General features: G+C 48.9%; 1 protein-coding gene across 1 annotated transcript in view; it reads right to left on the reverse strand.

Annotated features, from left to right (window-relative positions):
* Positions 1-21737, reverse strand: part of ace2 (angiotensin I converting enzyme 2) — a 120175-nt gene that overhangs the window by 72967 nt on the left and 25471 nt on the right. Inside the window, 6 exon segments of the mRNA XM_086006522.1 lie at positions 1658-1780; positions 2690-2788; positions 6885-7029; positions 16691-16754; positions 16756-16918; positions 20687-20859. Of these exon segments, the coding sequence (XP_085862648.1) occupies positions 1658-1780; positions 2690-2788; positions 6885-7029; positions 16691-16754; positions 16756-16918; positions 20687-20859 (767 nt within the window).

The raw sequence follows: 21737 nt of genomic DNA on the forward strand, positions 1-21737 counted from the left end.
TCAAATCTGGCCTCGGGCGACTGTCTGTGTGGAGTTTACACATTCTCCCTGTGTCTGCGTGGGTTTCCTCCGGGTGCTCCGGTTTCCTCCCACAGTCCAAAGATGTGCAGGTTAGGTTGATTTGGCTATGATAAATTGACCCTTAGTGTTAGGGGATTAAATACGTGGGGTTACGGGGATAGGGTGGGATATGTGTCGGTGCAGGCTCGATGGGCCGAAATGGCCTCTATCTGCACTGTAGATTCTGTGATTCTGTGAAGTGAGTCTTTGTCTGAGGAATAGGACTGCACAACATTCTAACCCCCCCCACCCCCGTTTGATGGCTGGCAGTGTAGCCGATGCTGTGTCAGATGACAGCAAGGAGGGTTTGCCAGTCCAGGGCACTCCCTCCATAGGGCAGCATTGCAGGGTGCCTGAAAGGAGGCAAAGGCAGAAAGTTTGAGGGCTTGGCTGACTGTTGCTGCCACTGGCAGTGTCCCACCTCAGCTTTATGATATTAGAAGGTGCCTTTACAGCAAATAGCACAATGTTGTCACCGGCTGCCTGATATTTTGGAGCGTCACTGGGAAGAGTTCTTCTGACAAATCCAAGTCGGTGTGCTCTGCCTGCAAATGTGAGTATTTGGGAACTGAGGGTGGCAGCAGTCTCCCTTGGGTCCAGCCTGACCAGCCTGGCAGTCTTCTGTTGCTCCTCCTATTCTTCCTCCGACAATGTAAGTAAAGGGGATTCCCACGGGTAACCTATTGTGCCAATATTGTGGATGTCCTAAAAAAACCTGAGAGTTTCAAAATACTTGGCTAAAAGCCTCCTGAGAACAAAGTCCTGACATGGAAAAAAAGGAACAAAAAGTAACAAAAAACCTGGAAAAATATCCTTTAAATACAAGTGTTTCTCTCGGCCTCTTTAAATGCCACAGCAACCCGGGATGCCCATTTTATACAGGTAGGTTTCTAACTCAGTGTTACTCTGGTTAACTCCAGGACATTGCATGGACATCTAAATTATAGCATCAGGGTCTCATTTAAATATTGTGACTGGAAAGTTCTCAAACTCAGCTGGAAAATGAACATCCAGTATTACCAATCTCCACCCATATTTCTTATTGGTTACGTCCATTTATTTGTTGTAACCAATCAGAATATCTACCCCACTATAACTTGCAATTGCACAGTCATGGATTCACAAAGCCTGCTCACACTCGAAACCATATCCGCTCTCATGTAGACCTTCACATCACAGGAAAAGGACATGTCTGGACTGTAATGAACAATCACCTCAAGAACTCTCAATTATTCAATATATCTCGAGTTATTTTTCTGTAATTATTAAATACAAACTGATCTCCTGTGGTGTTGGTCACCGTGAGTCACAGGATAAATTAGTCTTATGTCTGAAGTGTGACAGAACGTAAGTGTGATGCTTACAGGCAGTATATGCTAAACACAAGACCGTGAATATATAATTGATATCTGGCATTCTATTAATACTTTTACTAACTCTGCAAGTAAATAAATGGGATGAAGGGCCAAGCATGCTTTGTTTCCATGTCTGCTTGCTTTAAGAAGTAACATTGGTACATTGCATGGAATTTCCTGTGCATCGAGTGCATTCACATTAGTGCATCTTTACCGGGACACCTGAGGGATTGAAAACTTGCCTGAGTATCTTGCCTGCTTCTTTGGAGTTGCTGATATCACATTTGTGCAGTTCACCACTGTGTTTAGTAGCTTTACACAGCGCTTCATGGAACTGGAACTGGTAGAAAGTCCTTGTGTAGTACCTAAAAAGAATGCGGGGAGTCTTTTTATTTTATGCTGTAAGTAAATAGCGCAGTAACTAACACACACTATTCTGCTCTTTACATAATCCTGTACTTAGCACAGTAGATCTACTCCAATCGATAAGCATGCTGCATTAATAATCCACCAACATGAATCTGAATTTGGGTTTTCTCACCTGTTCTATCTGGCAGGAATGATCAAGGTAGCTAATGTCTGTATTCCAGGAGGATCATTCTCCAGGAAGCTGGTCTCCTATTACTTTGACAAACTATGTATTGGCGTTGAGAAGAGGGGAGGCTCTGGGATATTATGGCAGGAGGAATTGCGAGCTGTGCTCACCTCAGTTCCCCTAGGCCTTAGACCAGGAGCAGCTTTTGGCATTGCCGTGGTAATATGGCAGTGGTTAAGAATTACATTTTTATAGGCTGTCTCATCGAACAGAAAAGAGGAAGTTAAAAATGACAAATTGTCAGGAGTGTGTTCCTAAATGTTGCGTAATTACAGGCTCAAATGCAAAAATCACAGACGCATCTTAACTGCCTCTTCCATAGACTGGAAGTTCTAATTATTTGAAGCAGGGTACGTATTTCTCCAAAAGAGATACATTCACACCATCGTGAAGTATAAGCACCAACAGTCTTGGGAACTCTCACGTAAGCACCCAATATCAAGTGAAAAAAGGAAAAACAAATCAATAAATATTGAGAAATATTTGGATGAAAGGGAATTTTAACTCCCACATCTACATTGATGCAGACATCATGGTCAAGCAATAATGTGAAAAGTAGTCACAATACGACCAAAACTTTCAGAACTGTTTTCAAATGACTGCAGCAGAAGTTGTAAACACCAGGAAAGACTCATGTCTATGAGCAGTGTTGTGGGAGTATTGAAAGTTGCACATGTACCTTATGAAGGAATAGTCATTGGAAATATGGAACAATGTAGCTGGATCACAGTAGGTTTCATCACGGGGGAGAGGCTCAACAACACCAACAAACTTTCGTCTAAGGAAAAGTAAAAATCATGATAGTTCTTAACTGAGGAATGAGTTATGAAGAGAAACAGTACTTCTAGAATGATACAGCACAGAAGTTGGCCATTCAACCTATCGTGCCTGTGCAGGCTCTCTGAAGGAGCTACACAATTCGTCCCACTCCCCTGCCTTTTCCCCATAGCCCTGCAACATTTTCCCCTTCAAGTATTTATTCAATTTCCTTTTGAAAGTTATTATTCAATCTGCTGCCACCACCCTTTCAGGCAGTACATTCCAGATCACAACAACTCGCTGCGTATAAAATATTCTCATCATTTCCCCCTGGACTTTTTGGCAATTACCTTAAATCTGTGTCCTCTGGTTACCCACCCTTCTGCCACTGGAAACAGTTTCTCCTTATGTATTCTATCTAAACCCTTCATGATTTTGAACCTCTATTAAATCTCTCCTTAAACTTTTTTGCTCTATGGCAAACAATCATAGCTTTTTTAATCTTTCCACATAACTGAAATCCCTCACCCCTGGTACCATTCTAGTAAATCTCTTCAGCACCCTCTCTACGGTCTTGACATCCTTCCTAAAGTGTGGTGCCCAGAATTGAACACATTACCCCAGCTGGGGCCTAACCAGTGATTTATAAAGGTTTAGTATAACTTCCTTGCTTTTGTACTCTATTCCTCTATTTATAAAGTCAAGGATCCAGTATGCTTTTTTAAAAGCCTTCTCAACTTGTCCTGCCACACTCAAAGATTTGTGCACATAAAGCCCCAGGTCTCTCTGTTCCTGCACTCCCTTTAAAATTGTACCATTTAGTTTATATTTCCTCTCCTCATTCTTCCTACCATAATATATCACTTCACACTTCTCTTCATTAAATTTCATCTGCCAAGTGTCTGCCCATTTCACCAGTCTGTCTATGTCCTCCTGAAATCTGTTACTACCCTCCTCACTGTTTACTACATTTCAGAGTTTTGTTTCATCTGCAAACTTTGACATGATTCCCTGTATACACAAGTTCAGGTCATTAATATATATCAAAAAGAGCAGTGGTCTCAATGCCGACCTCTGGGAACACCACTGTATATCTGCCTCCAGTCCCTTAGCCAATATTGTACCCACACTGCCACTGCTCCTTTAATCACATGGGCTTCAATTTTGCTAACAAGTCTATTATGCAGTAATTTGTCAAACACGTTTTGAAAGTCCATATACACAACATTAACCGCATTACCTTCATCAACCCTCTCCATTACTTCATCAACGCACTCAATCAAGTTAATCAAACACGATTTGTCTTTAACAAATCTGTGCTAGCTGTAATGTATTAACCCATATTTTTCCAAGTGACCATTAATTTTTGGGGATTATTGACCAAGTGTCTTTTCTACTTTGAATACTGTCAACCTTTTAAGTGCCTCCTCTTTATCTATTTTTATCCTATCCAATATCGGTACTACCTCCTCCTTTACTGCTACATTGTCAGCATCCTCTTCTCTAGTGAAGACAGATACAACATACTCATTTAGTACCTCAGCCGTGCCCTCTGCCTCCACAAGAAGATCTCCTTTTTGGTCCCTAATCGATCCCACCATTTCTTTGACTACCCTTTTACCATTTATATGAATATAAAAGACTTTTGGTTTCCCTTTTGTGTGACCTGCTAATCTATTCTCATACTCTCTCTTTGCCTCTCTTATTCCCTTTTTCAGTTCTCTCTGTAGTTTCTGTATTCAGCTTGGTTCTCTACTGAGTTAAGAGCCTGACATTTATCATAAGCCTTCTTTTTCTGTTTCATTTTAATCTCTATCTCTTTAGTCATCCAGGGAGCTCTAGCATTGGATACCCTTCCTTTCCTGCTTGTGGAAATGTGTCTACTCAGTATCCAAACTTTGAAAGCCTCCCATTGCTCATTTGCTGTTTTACCTGCCAATCTTTGACTCCAATCTACCTACGCCAGATTCCCTTTCAAATCATGAAATCAGCCCTCTTCCAGCTGAGTATTTTGATGTTTGATTGTTGTTATTCCTTTTCCATAACTATTTTAAACCTGATGATAATATGATCACTGTTCCCCAAATGCTCTCCCACTGAAACATGCTCCACTTGCCCCATTTAATTCCAACAACTAGATCCAGCACTACTTCCTTCCTCATTGGGCTGAAAACACACTGATCAGGAAAGTTCTCTTGTACACATTTCAGGAATTCCTCCCCCTCTTTGCCCTTTGCACTGTTACTACCCCAGTTTAGATTAGGATAATTGAAGTCCCCCATTATCACTACTCTATAGTTCTTGCAACTTTCTGAAATTTGCCTGAAAAACTGCTCTATCTCCTTCCCACTATTTGGTAACCTGTAGTACACACCCAGCAGTGTAATAGCTCATCTATTGGTCCTTAATTCTAACCAAAAAGATTCGGTCTTTGAACCCTCAGAACATCATTTCTAGTGCTGTAACAGTATCTTTGATCAATACTGCCACATACATCCTCCTTTTTTCCAATTCCTATCTTTCCTGAGTACCTTGTAGCCAGGAATATTAAGTTCCCAATCCTCCCCTTGTTTAAGCCAGGTTTCTATTATTGCTACTACCTGTATATCATAATCCCATGTGGCGACTTGTGCATGCAACATGCCAACTTTATTTGCTATGCTCTGTGCATTACACACGCGCACTCCAAACCCATCTCAGTCTTCCTTGCATTTCCCCCCCACCCCTGGTCTGATCTCTCCTATATCTGGACAACTCTTTATTCTAATGCTGTTTGTCTCTCCCAGTCCTCCATGCACCTTGTTTCTCCTCTCTGATGCTTCATCCTGGTGCCCCTCCCCCTGCCAAATTAGTTTAAACCCTCTCCCACAGGATTAGTTAACCTCCCCTGCGAGGACATTGGTCCCAGCTCTGTTCAAGTGCATCTTGTACAGGTCTCCCCTGCCCCAGAACTGGTCCCAAATCCCCAGGAATCTGAAGCCCTCCCTCCTTCACCATTTCTCTAGCCACGTGTTAACCTGCCTTATCTTACTATTCCTATACTCACTAGCACATGGCACTGTGCGTAATCCAGAGATTACCACCTTAGAGGTCCTGCTCTTTAATTTCCTCCCGAACTCCTGAAACTCTGACTGCAGGATCTCAACCCTTTTCCTTCCTATGTCATTGGTTCCCACATGGACCACGATTTCTGGCTGTTCCCCTTCCCCCCTTAAAATGTCTGCACCCATTCAGTGATGTCCTTTACCCTGGCACCAGGGGCGCAATGCACCACGCGAGACTCACGTCGGCGGTTGCAGAAACGCCTGTCTATCCCACTGACTATTGAATCCCCTATGACCACTGCATTGCTACACTTCGCTGTGCCCCCCTGTACAGTGATTTGCCATGGATGTGCTCCAGACTGCAATTGCCTGAAGTGTCATCACCTCACCGGTACTGGAAACCAATTTGTGAGTGCCACACTCCCAGGGGATTGCTGCACTGCCTGCTTTTTCTTCCTACCCCACCGGATGACCACCCACTTACTGTCCTCCTGAACTTTGTGGCTGCAGGGTGACCCCCCTCCACACTGTCAGAGGTGCTGTCTTTCGGATGAGTTGTTGAACCAATGCCCCATCTGTCCTCTCAGGTGGACATAAAAGATCCCACGGCACTAATTTGAAGAAGAGCAGGGGAGTTCTTCCTGATGGCCTGGCCAACACTTATCCCTTAACCAACATCACTAAAGAAACAGATTATTTGGTCATTATCTCGTTGCTGTTTGTGGGATCTTGCTGTGCACAAATTAGCTGCAATGTTTCTTTAGTGATATTGGTCAAGGGATAAATATTGGCCAGGACATCAGGGATAACTCCCCTGCTCTTCTTCAAAATAGTGCACCAGAGAATGATTCTTACTTTGATACTTCATGAAAAAAATTACTAAAAACCAAAGCAAAAGCCCATAACTGCAGAATTTTCCATGCTGACTTCAGAACTATCTATTTTGTTCTTTGATTTAAGCAGAATAATAAAACCTAAAGACATTTGGCTATTTTCTCAATGAGAGGAATTCAGGAATGGGAGTCTTAATCAGACTATTTCAGATGAGTGTTGAATTGCATGAACACTTACTTCATTTCCCAAAAAACTTTCATCCACTGATCTTTGGGTATATCTCCTCTGAACATTTTCCACCTCCACTGCTCCATCATGTATGTGAAAGGCAGAGTGCCAACAATAGTCAGTGCTTGCTTCAATAGGAAATTGATGTCAGTATCTAGGGTAGAAGGTACCACAACTGTCATATCTCTCTGGCAGTTGTTAGTTTTACACATTAATCATTGCCCTATGTTCTAGTTCATGCTATAAATGTGAACAGTGAGGTCCAACAAACTAGCTTCAGAGCATTTGGACACCTCCAGGTGGTATTATAATTACACAAGTCTAACCCTAACAATTGCAAACATGGAAATCACAAGCATCTCCCAATAGATCATTAGTCCAGATAGGCTAGTAGATATGAGAGGTGATAGTAATTTTACAGAGGTCATGTTCTATTAGATCTTCTCTTGAAGGTGGTGAATCATGTGGGTATGATCCTTATCTGAGGAAGGATGTTCTTGCCATGGAGGGAATGCAGCGAAGATTGGCGGTTAGGATCAGATCAGCCATGATCTTATTGAATGCGGAGCAGGCTCGAGGGGCCGATTGGCCTACTCCTGCTCCTATTTCTTATGTTCTTATGTTCTAAGATTCACCAGACTGATACCTGGGAGGGCAGAAATGACGTATGAAGAGAGATTGGGTCGATTAGGCTTATATTCGCTGGAGTTTAGAAGAATGAGAGGAGATCTCATTGAAACTTATAAAATTCTAACAGGACTAGACAGACTAGATGCAGGAAGGATGTTCCCGATGGCGGGGGAGTCCAGAACCAGCGGTCACAGTCTAAGGATAAGGGGTAAGCCATTTAGGACTGAGATGAAGAGGAATTTCTTCACCCAGAGAGTGGTGAATCTGTGGAATTCTCTACCACAGAAGGCAGTTGAGGCCAACTTATTAAATATATTCAAGAAGGAGTTAGATATATTTCTTACGGCTAAAGGGATCAAGGGATATGGAGAGAAAGCAGGGACAGGGTACTGAATTTGGATGATCAGCCATGATCTCATTAAATGGCAGAACAGGTTCGAGGGGCCGAATGGCCTACTCCTGCTCCTATCTTCTATGTCTATGTTTCTATGGTTCCCCAGATTCTGGCAACTCTTGTCTGAGGCAAGAGGATGGTCATCAGCAAGCTATTCAATCAAGCGGAGCCTCATAACTAAACACAATCCTGTCCTTAACTGATACACTCACGCACATGCACTTTCCAGCAGGATCATTTCATGACAAAGCGATTGAAGGGAGCTCTGTTGGTGTTAGAAACCTTGGAGGTCATGAGGCCAGGTGTGATGGCAAGGTCCAGGGGATCGTAAATGGAAATTTAATTCCTCTCACCTCGCTCAGGGGCATTGAAGCTATTTGTATTGCCCAACATTGCCCTGGCTGAGATTAGAGTCATAGGGGGAAAAAATTGGTTGCTTTGTGCCTCCCGTTAGTGCCCTAAGAGGGTGCTAATGGGTCACAAAGCAGCTAGCGCACGTGCACGGCAATGTTTGCACCGCTCACGAAATTGACCAGACATTTTGCAGCGGCGCTAAACACTACCGCCATGATCTCCTGCGCCCGCAGATCGTGACGTCAGTCGAACGTGCAATGCCCCGGTTGCGCGCCGCACCGGATATTGAGTGGCGCTCCCTGCCTTACCATCTGCCGTTAGCAATGACAAGTTGAGGGGAGCGCTCTGCAGTCAGGAAGGGGCTGGGGGAGCGCTATTTAAAGGCAACCGCTTCCTGCCTTTTTCTGTCAGACATTTTTGCACCTCGCATTCTGAGAGAGAGAGAGTGAGAGACTTCTGGAGAGACTCAACGCTGTGTGAAGGAGTTTTGGGTACTGAGCAGCACTTTGCAGGTTCATTTTGATTTGACCTTCCTTGCATCGGTTTAGAAGAGACAATAGGGGCTGCACTCTGAGCTCTTTCCCTGAGCCTCTCCGTTGTTCTTTCCAACAGATTTGATGTACAGGCCGAGATTCAAGGCTGCAATGAGCATGGTGTGGATGGAGAGCAAGATTGAGCCTCCCCTTTAAGAACTGGCCGGCACCAGTGTGTCTGCGTTCCATTGCTAACTGACATCAAATAAGCTTCGCCAGCGCTGTGAGGTAGCGCCTCGCTCCTCGGGGTTAGCTCCTTAAGAGAGGTATATAGCGCCTGATTTAGCACTCCAATCACCTTCAGGTGCGACAGAAGTCAAGTTTGCAGTTGGAGTAGCTAAACTTTGTGCCTGGCCGATAATTGCGCCCCAATTGGGGCGATACCGAATTCCTCCCCCATAGAGTCATAACGGCACAGAAGGAGGCCATTCAGCCCATCGAGCCTGTGCCGCTCTCTGTAGAGCAATCCCATCAGTCCCATTACCCCACTCTATCCCCATAGCCCTGCAAGTTTATTTCGCTCAAGTGCCTATCCAGTCTCCCCTTGAAAACATTGAGTGTCTCCACTTCCACCACTTCCGTCGGCAGCAAATTCCAGGTCATCACCACTTGATGAGTAAAAAAAGTTTTTCCTCACATCCCCCCTGTATCTCTTGCCCAAAACCTTAAATCTCTGTCCCCTAGTCCTTGTACCATCAACTAGCGGGAACAGCCTTTCCCCGTCTTGCCTATCCAAACCCGTTATTATCTTGTACACCTCAATCAAATCACCACTCAACCTCCTTTGCTCTAATGAAAACAAATCCAGCTTCTCCAACTTGTCCTTGTAGCTAAGATCCCCCATCCCCGGGACCATTCTGGTAAATCTCCTCTGCACCTTCTCAAGGGCCTTCACATCCTTCCTAAAATGTGGTGACCTGAACTGGAAGCAATACTCCTGTTGTGGCCTAACCAGCGCTTTATAAAGGTTCAGCATAACTTCTCTACTTTTGTACTCAATACCTCCATTTATGAAGCCCAAGATAGAAACATAGAAGCATAGAAGATAGGAGCGGGAATAGGCCATTCGGCCCCTCGAGCCTGCTCCACCATTCAATGCGATCATGGCTGATCATCCAAACACAGTACCCTGTCCCTGCCTTCTCCCCATATCCCTTGATCTCTTTAGCCTTAAGAAATATATCTAACTCCTTCTTAAATATATTTAATGAATTGGCCTCAACTGCCTTCTGTGGTAGAGAATTCCACAGGTTCACCACTCTCTGGGTGAAGAAATTTCTCCTCATCTCTGTCCTAAATGGCTTACCCCTTATCTTTAGACTGTGACCCCTGGTTCTGGACTCCCCCGCCATCAGGAACATCCTTCCTGCATCTAGTCTGTCTAGTCCTGTTAGAATTTTATAAGTTTCAATGAGATTCCCTCTCATTCTTCTAAACTCCAGCGAGTATAAGCCCAATCGAGCCAATCTCTCCTCATACGTGATTCCTGCCATCCCAGGTATCAGTCTGGTGAATCTTCGCTGCACTCCCTCCTTCCTTAGATACGGCAACCAAAACTGCACACAATACTCAAGGTGTGGTCTCACCAAGGCCCTGTACAACTGCAGCAAGACATCCTTGTTCCTGTACTCGAATCCTCTCTCTACGAAGGCCAACATACCATTTGCCTGTCCAAATCATACTGGAGTTTCTTGGCATCCTCCTCACAGCACACATGCCCACCCAGCTTTGTGTCATCTGCAAACTTGGAGATATTACATCTGGTTCCCTCATCTAGATCATTTATATATATTGTGAATAGCTGGGGTCCGAGCACCGATCCCTGCAGCACCCCACTAGACACTGCATGTCAATTGGAAAAAGACCCACTTATTCCAACTCTTTGCTTCCTGTCTGCCAACCAGTTCTCTAGCCAAGTCAGTACCTTGGTGATAGAGGGCTGTCGGGGGTGATAGAGGGCTGTCAGAATGATAGAGGGCTGTTGGGGTGATAGAGGGCTGTCGGGGGTGATAGAGGGCTGTCGGGGGTGATAGAGGGCTGTCGGGGGTGATAGAGGGCTGTCGGGGGTGATAGAGGGCTGTCGGGGGTGATAGAGGGCTGTCGGGGGTGATAGAGGGCTGTCGGGGGTGATAGAGGGCTGTCGGGGTGATAGAGGGCTGTCGGGGGTGATCGAGGGCTGTCGGGGAGTGATAGAGGGCTCTCGGGGGTGATAGAAGGTTGTCGGGTGTGATAGAGGGCTGTCGGGGTGATAGAGGGCTGTCGGGGGTGATAGAGGGCTGTCGGGGGTGTTAGATGGCTGTCGGGGGTGATAGAGGGCTGTCGGGGAGTGATGGAGGGCTGTCGGGGGTGATGGACGGCTGTCGGGGAGTGATAGAGGGTTGTCGGGGTGATAGAGGGCTGTCGGGTGTGATAGAGGGCTGTCGGGGGTGATAGAGGGTTGTCGGGGGTGATAGAGGGCTGTCGGGGGTGATAGAGGTTTGTCGGGGGGTGATAGAGGGCTGTCTGGGTGATAGAGGGCTGTCGGGGGTGATAGAGGGCGGTCGGGGGGTGATAGAGGGCTGTCTGGGTGATAGAGGGCTGTCGGGGTGATAGAGGGCTGTCTGGGTGATAGAGGGCTGTCGGGGTGATAGAGGGCTGTCGGGGTGATTGAGGGCTGTCAGGGGTGATAGAAGGTTGTCGGGGGTGATAGAGGGCTGTCTGGGTGATAGAGGGCTGTCGGGGTGATAGAGGGCTGTCGGGGTGATAGAGGGCTGTTGGGGTGATTGAGGGCTGTCGGGGAGTGACAGAGGGCTGTCGGGGGTGATAGAGGGCTGTCGGGGGTGATAGACGGTTGTCAGGGGTGAAAGAGTGCTGTCTGGGTGATAGAGGGCTGTCGGGGGTGATAGAGATTTGTCGGGGGTGATAGAGGGCTGTCTGGGTGATAGAGGGCTGTCTGGGTGATAGAGGGCTGTCGGGGGTGATAGAGGGCTGTCAGGGGTGATAGAGGGCTGTCGGGGAGTGACAGAGGGCTGTTGGGGGTGATAGAGGGCTGTCTGGGTGATAGAGGGCTGTCGGGGTGATAGAGGGCTGTCGGGGGCGATAGAGGGCTGTCAAGGGTGATCGAGGGCTGTCGGGGTGATAGAGGGCTGTCAGGGGTGATCGAGGGCTGTCGGGGTGATCGAGGGCTGTCGGGGGTGATAGAGGGCTGTCGGGGTGATAGAGGGCTGTCGGGGTGATAGAGGGCTGTCGGGGTGATAGAGGGCTGTCGGGGTGATAGAGGGCTGTCGGGGTGATAGAGGGCTGTCGGGGTGATAGAGGGCTGTCGGGGTGATAGAGGGCTGTCCGGGGTGATAGAGGGCTGTCAGGGGTGATCGAGGGCTGTCGGGGTGATCGAGGGCTGTCGGGATGATAGAGGGCTGTCGGGGGTGATCGAGGGCTGTCGGGGGTGATAGACGGCTGTCGGGGTGATAGAGTGCTGTCGGGGGTGATAGAGGGTTGTCGGGGGTGATAGAGGCCTGTCGGGTGTGATAGAGGGCTGTCGGGGGTGATAGAGGGCTGTGGGGGTGATAGAGGGTTGTCGGGGTGATAGAGGGCTGTCGGGGGTGATAGAGGGCTGTCGGGGGTGATAGAGGGCTGTCGGGGGTGATAGAGGGCTGTCGGGGTGATAGAGGGCTGTCGGGGTGATAGAGGGCTGTCGGGGTGATAGAGGGCTGTCGGGCGGGGGGATAGAGGGCTGCCGGGGGTGATAGAGGGCTGCCGGGGTGATAGAGGGCTGTCGGGGGTGATAGAGGGCTGTCGGGGTGATAGAGGGCTGTCGGGGGTGATAGAGGGCTGTCGGGGGGTGATAGAGGGCTGTCGGGGGTGATAGAGGGCTGTCGGGGGTGATAGAGGGCTGTCGGGGGTGATAGAGGGCTGTCGGGGGTGATAGAGGGCTGTCGGGGGTGATAGAGGGCTGTCGGGGGTGATAGAGGGCTGTCGGGGGTGATAGAGGGCTGTCGGGGGTGATAGAGGGCTGCCGGGGTGATAGAGGGCTGTCGGGGTGATAGAGGGCTGTCGGGGGTGATAGAGGGCTGTCGGGGGTGATAGAGGGCTGTCAGGGGTGATCGAGGGCTGTCGGGGTTGATAGAGGGCTGTCGGGGGTGATAGAGGGCTGTCGGGGTGATAGAGGGCTGTCGGGGTTGATAGAGGGCTGTCGGGGGTGATAGAGGGCTGTCGGGGTGATAGAGGGCTGTCGGGGGTGATAGAGGGCTGTCGGGGTGATAGAGGGCGGTCGGGGTGATAGTGGGCTGTCGGGTGTGATAGAAGGTTGTCGGCGGGGTGATAAAGGGCTGTCGGGGTGATAGAGGGCTGTCGGGGGTGATAGAGGGCTGTCGGGGGTGATAGAGGGCTGTCGGGGGTGATAGAGGGCTGTCGGGGGTGATAGAGGGCTGTCGGGGGTGATAGAGGGCTGTCGGGGGTGATAGAGGGCTGTCGGGGGTGATAGAGGGCTGTCGGGGGTGATAGAGGGCTGTCGGGGTGATAGAGGGCTGTCGGGGGTGATAGTGGGCTGTCGGGCTGCTAGAGGGCTGTCGGGGGTGATAGAGGGCTGTCGGGGGGTGATAGAAGGTTGTCGGGGGTGATAGAGGGCTGTCTGGGTGATAGAGGGCTGTCTGGGTGATAGAGGGCTGTCGGGGTGATATTGGGGTGATTGAGGGCTGTCGGGGATGATAGAGGGCTGTCTGGGTGATAGAGGGCTGTCGGGGGTGATAGAGAGCTGTCGGGGGTGATAGAGGGCTGTCGGGGGTGATAGAGGGCTGTCGGGGGTGATAGAGGGCTGTCGGGGGTGATAGAGGGCTGTCGGGGGTGATAGAGGGCTGTCGGGGGTGATAGACGGCTGTCGGGGGTGATAGAGGGCTGTCGGGGGTGATAGACGGTTGTCGGGGGTGATAGAGGGCTGTCGGGGTGATAGAGGGCTGTCGGGGTGATAGAGGGCTGTCGGAGGTGATAGACGGCTGTCGGGGGTGATAGAGGGCTGTCGGGGGTGATGGACGGCTGTCGGGGAGTGATAGAGGGCTGTCTGGGTGATAGAGGGCTGTCTGGGTGATAGAGGGCTGTCGGGGTGATAGAGGTTTGTCAGGGGTGATAGAGGGCTGTCAGGGGTGATAGAGGGCTGTCAGGGGTGATAGAGGGCTGTCGGGGGTGATGGACGGCTGTCGGGGGTGATAGAGGGCTGTCGGGGTGATAGAGGGCTGTCGGGGTGATAGAGGTTTGTCAGGGGTGATAGAGGGCTGTCAGGGGTGATAGAGGGCTGTCAGGGGTGATAGAGGGCTGTCGGGGGTGATGGACGGCTGTCGGGGAGTGATAGAGGGTTGTCGGGGTGATAGAGGGCTGTCGGGTGTGATAGAGGGCTGTCGGGGGTGATAGAGGGTTCTCGGGGGTGATAGAGGGTTGTCGGGGTGATAGAGGGCTGTCGGGGGGTGATAGAGGGCTGTCGGGGGTGATAGAGGGCTGTCGGGGGTGATAGAGGGCTGTCGGGGTGATAGAGGGTTGTCGGGGTGATAGAGGGCTGTCGGGGTGATAGAGGGCTGTCGGGGTGATAGAGGGCTGTCGGGGGTGATAGAGGGCTGTCGGGGAGTGATAGAGGGCTGTCGGGGGTGATAGAGGGCTGTCGGGGGTGATAGAGGGTTGTCGGGGGTGATAGAGGGCTGTCGGGGGTGATAGAGGGCTGTCGGGGTGATAGAGGGCTGTCGGGGTGATAGAGGGCTGTCGGGGGTGATAGAGGGCTGTCGGGGTTGATAGAGGGCTGTCGGGGGTGATAGAGGGCTGTCGGGGTGATAGAGGGCTGTCGGGGTGATAGAGGGCTGTCGGGGAGTGATAGAGGGCTGTCGGGGGTGATAGAGGGTTGTCGGGGGTGATAGAGGGCTGTCGGGGTGATAGAGGGCTGTCGGGGTGATAGAGGGCTGTCGGGGTGATAGAGGGCTGTCGGGGGTTATAGAGGGCTGTCGGGGGTTATAGAGGGCTGTCGGGGGTTATAGAGGGCTGTCGGGGGTTATAGAGGGCTGTCGGGGGTTATAGAGGGCTGTCGGGGATGATAGAGGGCTGTCGGGGATGATAGAGGGCTGTCGGGGATGATAGAGGGCTGTCGGGGATGATAGAGGGCTGTCGGGGATGATAGAGGGCTGTCGGGGATGATAGAGGGCTGTCGGGGATGATAGAGGGCTGTCGGGGGTGATAGAGGGCTGTCGGGGGTGATAGAGGGCTGTCGGGGTGATAGAGGGCTGTCGGGGGTGATAGAGGGCTCTCGGGGGTGATAGACGGTTGTCGGGGGTGATAGAGGGCTGTCGGGGTGATAGAGGGCTGTCGGGGTGATAGAGGTTTGTCGGGGTTGATAGAGGGCTGTCTGGGTGATAGAGGGCTGTCTGGGTGATAGAGGGCTGTCGGGGGTGATAGACGGCTGTCGGGGGTGATAGAGGTTTGTCGGGGGTGATAGAGGGCTGTCGGGGGTGATAGAGGGCTGTCGGGGGTGATAGAGGGCTGTCGGGGGTGATAGAGGGCTGTCGGGGAGTGATAGAGGGCTGTCGGGGTGATAGAGGGCTGTCGGGAGTTATAGAGGGTTGTCGGGGTGATCGAGGGCTGTCGGGGGTGATAGGGGGCTGTCGGGGTGATAGAGGGCGGTCGGGGGGTGATAGAGGGCTTTCGGGGAGTGATAGAGGGCTGTCGGGGGTGATAGAGGGCTGTCGGGGGTGATAGAGGGCTGTCGGGTGTGATAGAGGGCTGTCGGGGTGATAGAGGGCTGTCGGGGGTGATAGAGGGCTGTCGGGGTTGATAGAGGGCTGTCAGGGTGATAGAGGGCTGTCAGGGTGATCGAGGGCTGTCGGGGGTGATCGAGGGCTGTCGGGGTGATAGAGGGCTGTCGGGGGTGATAGAGGGCTGTCGGGGGTGATAGAGGGCTGTCGGGGGTGATAGAGGGCTGTCGGAGTGATAGAGGGCTGTCGGAGGGGACAACATTAGAATCAATAAAATTGGAATAAGATTGTCTGAAGCTTTACTCAACTATTCAGCTTATACATTATGATGCTGAAACAAACACTAACGCAATAATAAAATGTCATAAATAGCTTTGTTACTGTAATATTAACATTATGTTACAAAATATATGTATTAACAATCTTAAATAAAAGTAAAACATTTTAGATATTGCTCACCCTACCGTCCCTTTTCCCACATATTCACTCTCCTCCCCGCTCTATCCTTAGCATGCCATCTTTACTTTAATGTCATTTCTAACATATTCACTATTCACTTGTTTAATTTAACTTATATCACTTGTCGAGCCTGTCTCATTGAGCTGAGACTCGCATTGGAAAAGTTCGTCTCTCAAAGTTTGGTATTTGCAGCCAATAATCTGCTCTAAACACTGAAAAGGCCCGACCCAGACATAACCAGATGAATCTGTGAAACCAGAAAGAGTTGCTTTCAGATCAGTCTTCACAGCACCAACAGTGTGGCACAGTGAGCGTGAACAGCAATCAAATCTCTCACCTTGTTTACTTGAATTATTCTTACGCCTCAAATGTTGCGGAACATTTATATGAAGGGGACATAGCAGAACCCAATTGGTATTGGACATTTACAACAATGAAACTCTTGGATTGGAATGGAGAACTAGAAGAATCCAATCCGAGTCACCTCAGTGAGAATTGCTCACTGGCAGAATTGCTAACGGTCATTGATGTCAGCTGGCCATCTCTTTACCAGCTTTGCAAAGTAACACGACAGTTCTCCATCAAGGTACTGGCAAATGGAGCAATATAAATAGGCAGATAATTTACATTGACAGTACTCTCCCTACTGTAATGTTCACTTTAAGTATAAAAATACCATGACTGGAAGTCAACACCTGGGTGTAATTTCAAATACCTAAAGAAGTCATGTTAGGTACCTACCAGAATTTTCAACAAAAGAGTCTGGAAGAAGACCCAGTGACTTCAGATGCTTGGGAGTAGCTGCCTGAGAGCGACATGATCTCTCCTACACCCTCATGGAAGCCTTCATTGGCCCCATCCCGCAATAAGTACATTTGGCTTGCATACTCCATGTCATACTGAATATGTCCCATTTCATGGTGGACAGTTAAGAAGTCTTCCATGGTAACTTTAGTGCACATTTTAATCCTGCATTAAAAAAATTGATACTTATTTAGTACTTTCGGTTGAATTTTTCTCACCATTCCCGTTCTTTGTCATAGAATCTCCTCCAAGATGCAGTCTTCGATGTCTGCCTTTTTCTTAACCACTGCCCCTTCCTCATCAGACAGTAAAACAGTTCATTTTCAGTACAACAAGCTGATAATAGTTTTTCCCACTCCAAAAATGGAACACCCCACTTTCATAACTGAGATAGAATAAAACTCCGCCAGTGAACTAAGCAAATTTAGCGACAGGACTGAAACACATAGGACCCAAAATCCTCGGGTCTGGAAGGGTACTTGTAATGCATAGGTCAGGTGGGAGTGCTAGTGGGAGAGGACCTGCCGCCGCTGGATCTCGGCCCCTCCGACAGAGGTTGAGATAGGCATCTCTAGAACCCACCCCACCCCCCCATTGTGCTGACATCAGAGGAAGGGTGGGGATTGGCAGGGTGACATCATCCACCAACTCTGCTTCACTTGCACACCACACAAAGTCCATCTGCTTGATGCAGGTCTACATGCAGCCAGGAAAACATTTTGGCAGAAACATGGCCCAAAATGCTAGTTTCCTAACTATAACTTTTTATTTTCAACCAGAATGACCGACCACCCCTCACCAACCCATCCCCACCTCTCCACCCCTCCACCCCACCCATCTCCACACCCTCCCTCCGCCCACCCCGCCCACCCACCACCGATGGTATAGCGAAATGTGCTCTGAAATTCCTGGCTGACCATGGGGAAAACATCGAGGAGCAGCGCGAATGATGCTTGCGCCTATCTTCTTCAAACAAATCTCCTGGATTTGTGAGATCCGACAGAAAATAAGTATTGCCTTTAATTTTTTCCTCACGCAAACTTTACCCAGTAGGTAAAACCAAATTATTAAACACCTGCTGGACTTCACTGGCACAATCAATCCTTGCCTGCAGTGGTTTTAGAATGGGGAAATCCTGGTAAATGATCAAAAACAACAATCTTTTTTGTTCGTTCACGCTGGCAAGGCCAGCATTTATTGCCCATCCCTTATTGCCCATGAGGAGGTGGTGGTGAGTTGTCTTCTTGAACCGCTGCAGTCCGTGTGGTGATACTTCTTTGTAGTGGTTTGGTAGAACTGAGTGGCTTGCTAGGTCATTTCAGAGGACAGTTGAGAGTCAACCACATTGCTGTGGGTCCGGAGTCTCATGTAGGCCAGACCAGGTAAGGACGGCAGATTTCCTTCCCTAAAGCACATTAGTGAACCAGATAGGTTTTTACGACAATTAGCTCTGTCCATATAGAGCTAAGCGTTCCCACAACCAATGGATCAGATCAAAGCTCTGCAGTCCTGTCACATCCAGTCGTGAATGGTGGTGGACAATTAAACAACTAACGGGAGGAGGAGGCTCCATGAACATCCCCATCCTCAATAATGGAGCAGCCAAGCACGCGAGTGCAGAGACAAGGATAAAGCATTTGCAACCATCTTCAGCCAGAAGTGCCGAGTGGATGATCCATCTCATCCTCCTCCTCAAGTCCCCGCAATCACAGAAGCCAGTCTTCAGGCAATTCAATTCACTCCACGTGATATCAAGAAACGGCTGAGTGCACTGGATACAGCAAAGACCAAATGGGCCCCAACAACATCCTGGTTGTAGTGCTGAAGACTTGTGCTCCAGAACTAGCCGTGCCTCTAGCCAAGCTGTTCTGGTACAGCTACAATACTGGCATCTACCCGACAATGTGAAAAACTGCCCAGGTATGTCCTGTCCACAAAAAGCAGGACAAATGCAATCTGGCCAATTACCACTCCATCAGTCTACTCTTAATCATCAGCAAAGTGATGGAAGGTGTTGTCGATAGTGCTGTCAAGCAGCACTTGCTCACCAATAACCTGCTCACCGATGCCCAGTTTGGGTTCCGCCAAGACCACTCCGCTCACGACCTCATTACAGCCTTGGTCCAAACATGGACAAAGGAGCTGAATTCCAGAGGTGAGGTGAGAATGAGTGCCCTTGTCATCAAGGCAGCATTTGACCGAGTGTGGCATCAAGGAGCCCTAGTAAAACTGAAGTCAGTGGGAATCGGGGGGAAAACTTTCCACTGGCTGGAGTCATACCTAGCACAAGGAAGATGGTTATGGTTGTTGGAGGTCAATCATCTCAGCCCCAGGACATTGCAGCAGGAGTTCCTCAGGGCAGTGTACTAGGCCCAACCATCTTCAGCTGCTTCATCAATGACCTTCCCTCCATCATTAGGTCAGAAGTGGGAATGTTCGCTGATGATTGCACAGTGGTAAGTGTCATTCACAACTCCTCAGATAATAAAGCAGTCCATGTCCACATGCAACAAGACCTGGATGGCATTCAGGATTGAGCTGATGAGTGGCAAGTAACATTCACGCCATGCAAGTGCCAGGTTATGGCTATCTCCAACAAGAGAGCGTCTAACCACCACCCTTTGACATTCAACGGCAGTACCATCGCCCAATCCCCCACCAGCAACATCCTGGGAGTCACCATTGACCAAAAACTTAACTGGACTAGCCACATAAATACTGTGGCAACAAGAGCAGGTCAGAGGCTGGGTATTCTGAGGCGTGTGGCTGACCTGACTCCCCAAAGCCTTTGCACCATCTACAAGGCACAAGTCAGGAGTGTGATGAGTGCAGCTCCAACAACACTCAAGAAACTCAACACCATCCAAGACAAATCAGCCCGCTTGATTGGCACCCCATCCACCACCTTAAACATTCACTCCCTCTACCACAGGCGTACCGTGGCTGCAGTATGTACCCTCTACAAGATGCACTGCAGCAACTCACCAAGGCTTCTTCGACAGCACCTCCCAAATCTGCGACCTCTACGACCTAAGGACAAGTGCAGCAGGCGCATGGGAACACCATCACCTCCAAGTTCCCCTCTAAGTCACACACTATCCTGATGTGGAAATATATCGCCGTTCCTTCATTGTCGCTGGGTCAAAATCCTGGAACTCCCTCCCTAACAGCACTGTGGGAGTACCTTCACCACACGGACTGCAGCGGTTCAAGGCGGCGGCTCACCACCACCTTCTCAAGAGAAACTAGGGATGGGCAATAAATGCTGGCCTTGCCAACGACACCCTAATCCCAGGAACGAATTTAAAAAAAGCACAGGGGTGATGGGTGAACGGAACTTAGTACGAATTAGGATACGGGCAGCAGAGTTTTAGATGAGTTGAAGTTTATGGAGGGTGGAAGATGGGTGTTCGGCCAGGAGAGCATTGGAATAGTCGAGTTTGGAAGTAACAAAGGCATGGATGAGAGTTTCAGCAGCAGATGAGCTGCGGCAGGGGCGGACACGGGCGATGTTACGGAGGTGGAAGTAGGCGGTATTGGTGATGGAGCGGATATGTGGTCTGAAGCTCATCTCAGGGTCAAATACGATGCCAAGTTTGCGAACGATCTGGTTCAGCCTCAGACATTGGCCAGGGAGAGGGATGGAGTCGGTAGCTGGGGAACAGAGTTTAAAACGGGGACCGAAAACAATGGCTTTGGTCTTCCCAATATTTACCACACACAAGGCTCTACACTGGGAGTGGAAGTTTGCAAAATATACCGCAGAAACATGAGAATAAAGGATCTGTTTATTTAAATGAGTTGTGGCCTAACTTAAATCAAAGGTATTTAATAGAAATGTGTTTAGCATTTGCATACTAATATTCACAAAGTAGGTTGAAGAGCTGAGTACTTATCCAGTTTATAGCAGTTGAAGTTCTGCACAATCAGTACCTGAAGTCCACCCTATTGCCCATATCCCAAGCTGATGGATGACAGACAACTTTACGGCCATCAGTGGGCAGTTCGATCATGGAGTTGTTCCAAAAATGATCATTCATAGGTTGAAGGCCCAAAGATTGGAAGAATATATCTGCCTTCTGAAACATTTTTTTGGGATTCCACCCCTAAAATAAGAAGGAAACAATTCACACAACAGTAACAAGGCATTAAAGAACGTGCCTTTTCTCAACAGTCAGCCATTCGCTGGCTAGGCAGTTAACTCAGTGCTGTTTATTGTAGAAATCTGAACATGTGAGATAACAAGAATCTGGAATAATTTAACTTGTTAATATCTTGGATTGGTAGAATTGATTAGTTGAATATGTCATTGATAGAAAGGAATATACAGTATTAGGAAACAAACAGCTCTAATACAATTGGCCTAGAGGCACAAGGCTCAACTTTATAATTGCAACACTGTGGTTGAAGCGTGACACTGCCTGCTGTTCTGATACAATTTGGTGGTACACGACAGACTCAGCAATACGACATCTGAGGCAGGCACATCCGCAGTACTCCAGGGAGCTGTTGATGATTGACCAGCCAGTCTGCACTATTGTTAAGGCTTGGAGGGGTAGACTTGTCACTGAACGGTGGGATCCTTTAACCCAGATAATCCTACCAGCCACTGTCCTAATAGGTAGGGTGGTCCTATTGGACAAGCAGTGGGAAGTGTAGCACCGCTCTGTGTTTGTGGGCTGGACAGTTTTAGCTGGTTAAACTCCTACAGAAGCCGCCGCACATACTTGGTGACCCTCTAAACCTTGGCTGTTGCCAACTTGTTACTTCATTCTCTGGACTTAGGTAAGTGGGGTTGTCCCCTGTGGGAAGCGAGCATGCACTTAGTATCAACAAAACAGAAACTCTATGTGGATTTTTGGATTAAAGGCTATTAAACATGGTGGTGGGTGTCCATGCATAGCAGGCTAACCCAACAAGATGGTAGCATACGAACTGCACACTGCATTCTGCTCTTGCATTCCCCACTGTCTCTGCCACAGAG

The sequence above is a fragment of the Somniosus microcephalus genome, chromosome 14, assembly GCF_052327205.1.
Source record: "Somniosus microcephalus isolate GS21.2 chromosome 14, FLI_Smic_1.0, whole genome shotgun sequence".
NCBI classification, from domain to species: domain Eukaryota; kingdom Metazoa; phylum Chordata; class Chondrichthyes; order Squaliformes; family Somniosidae; genus Somniosus; species Somniosus microcephalus.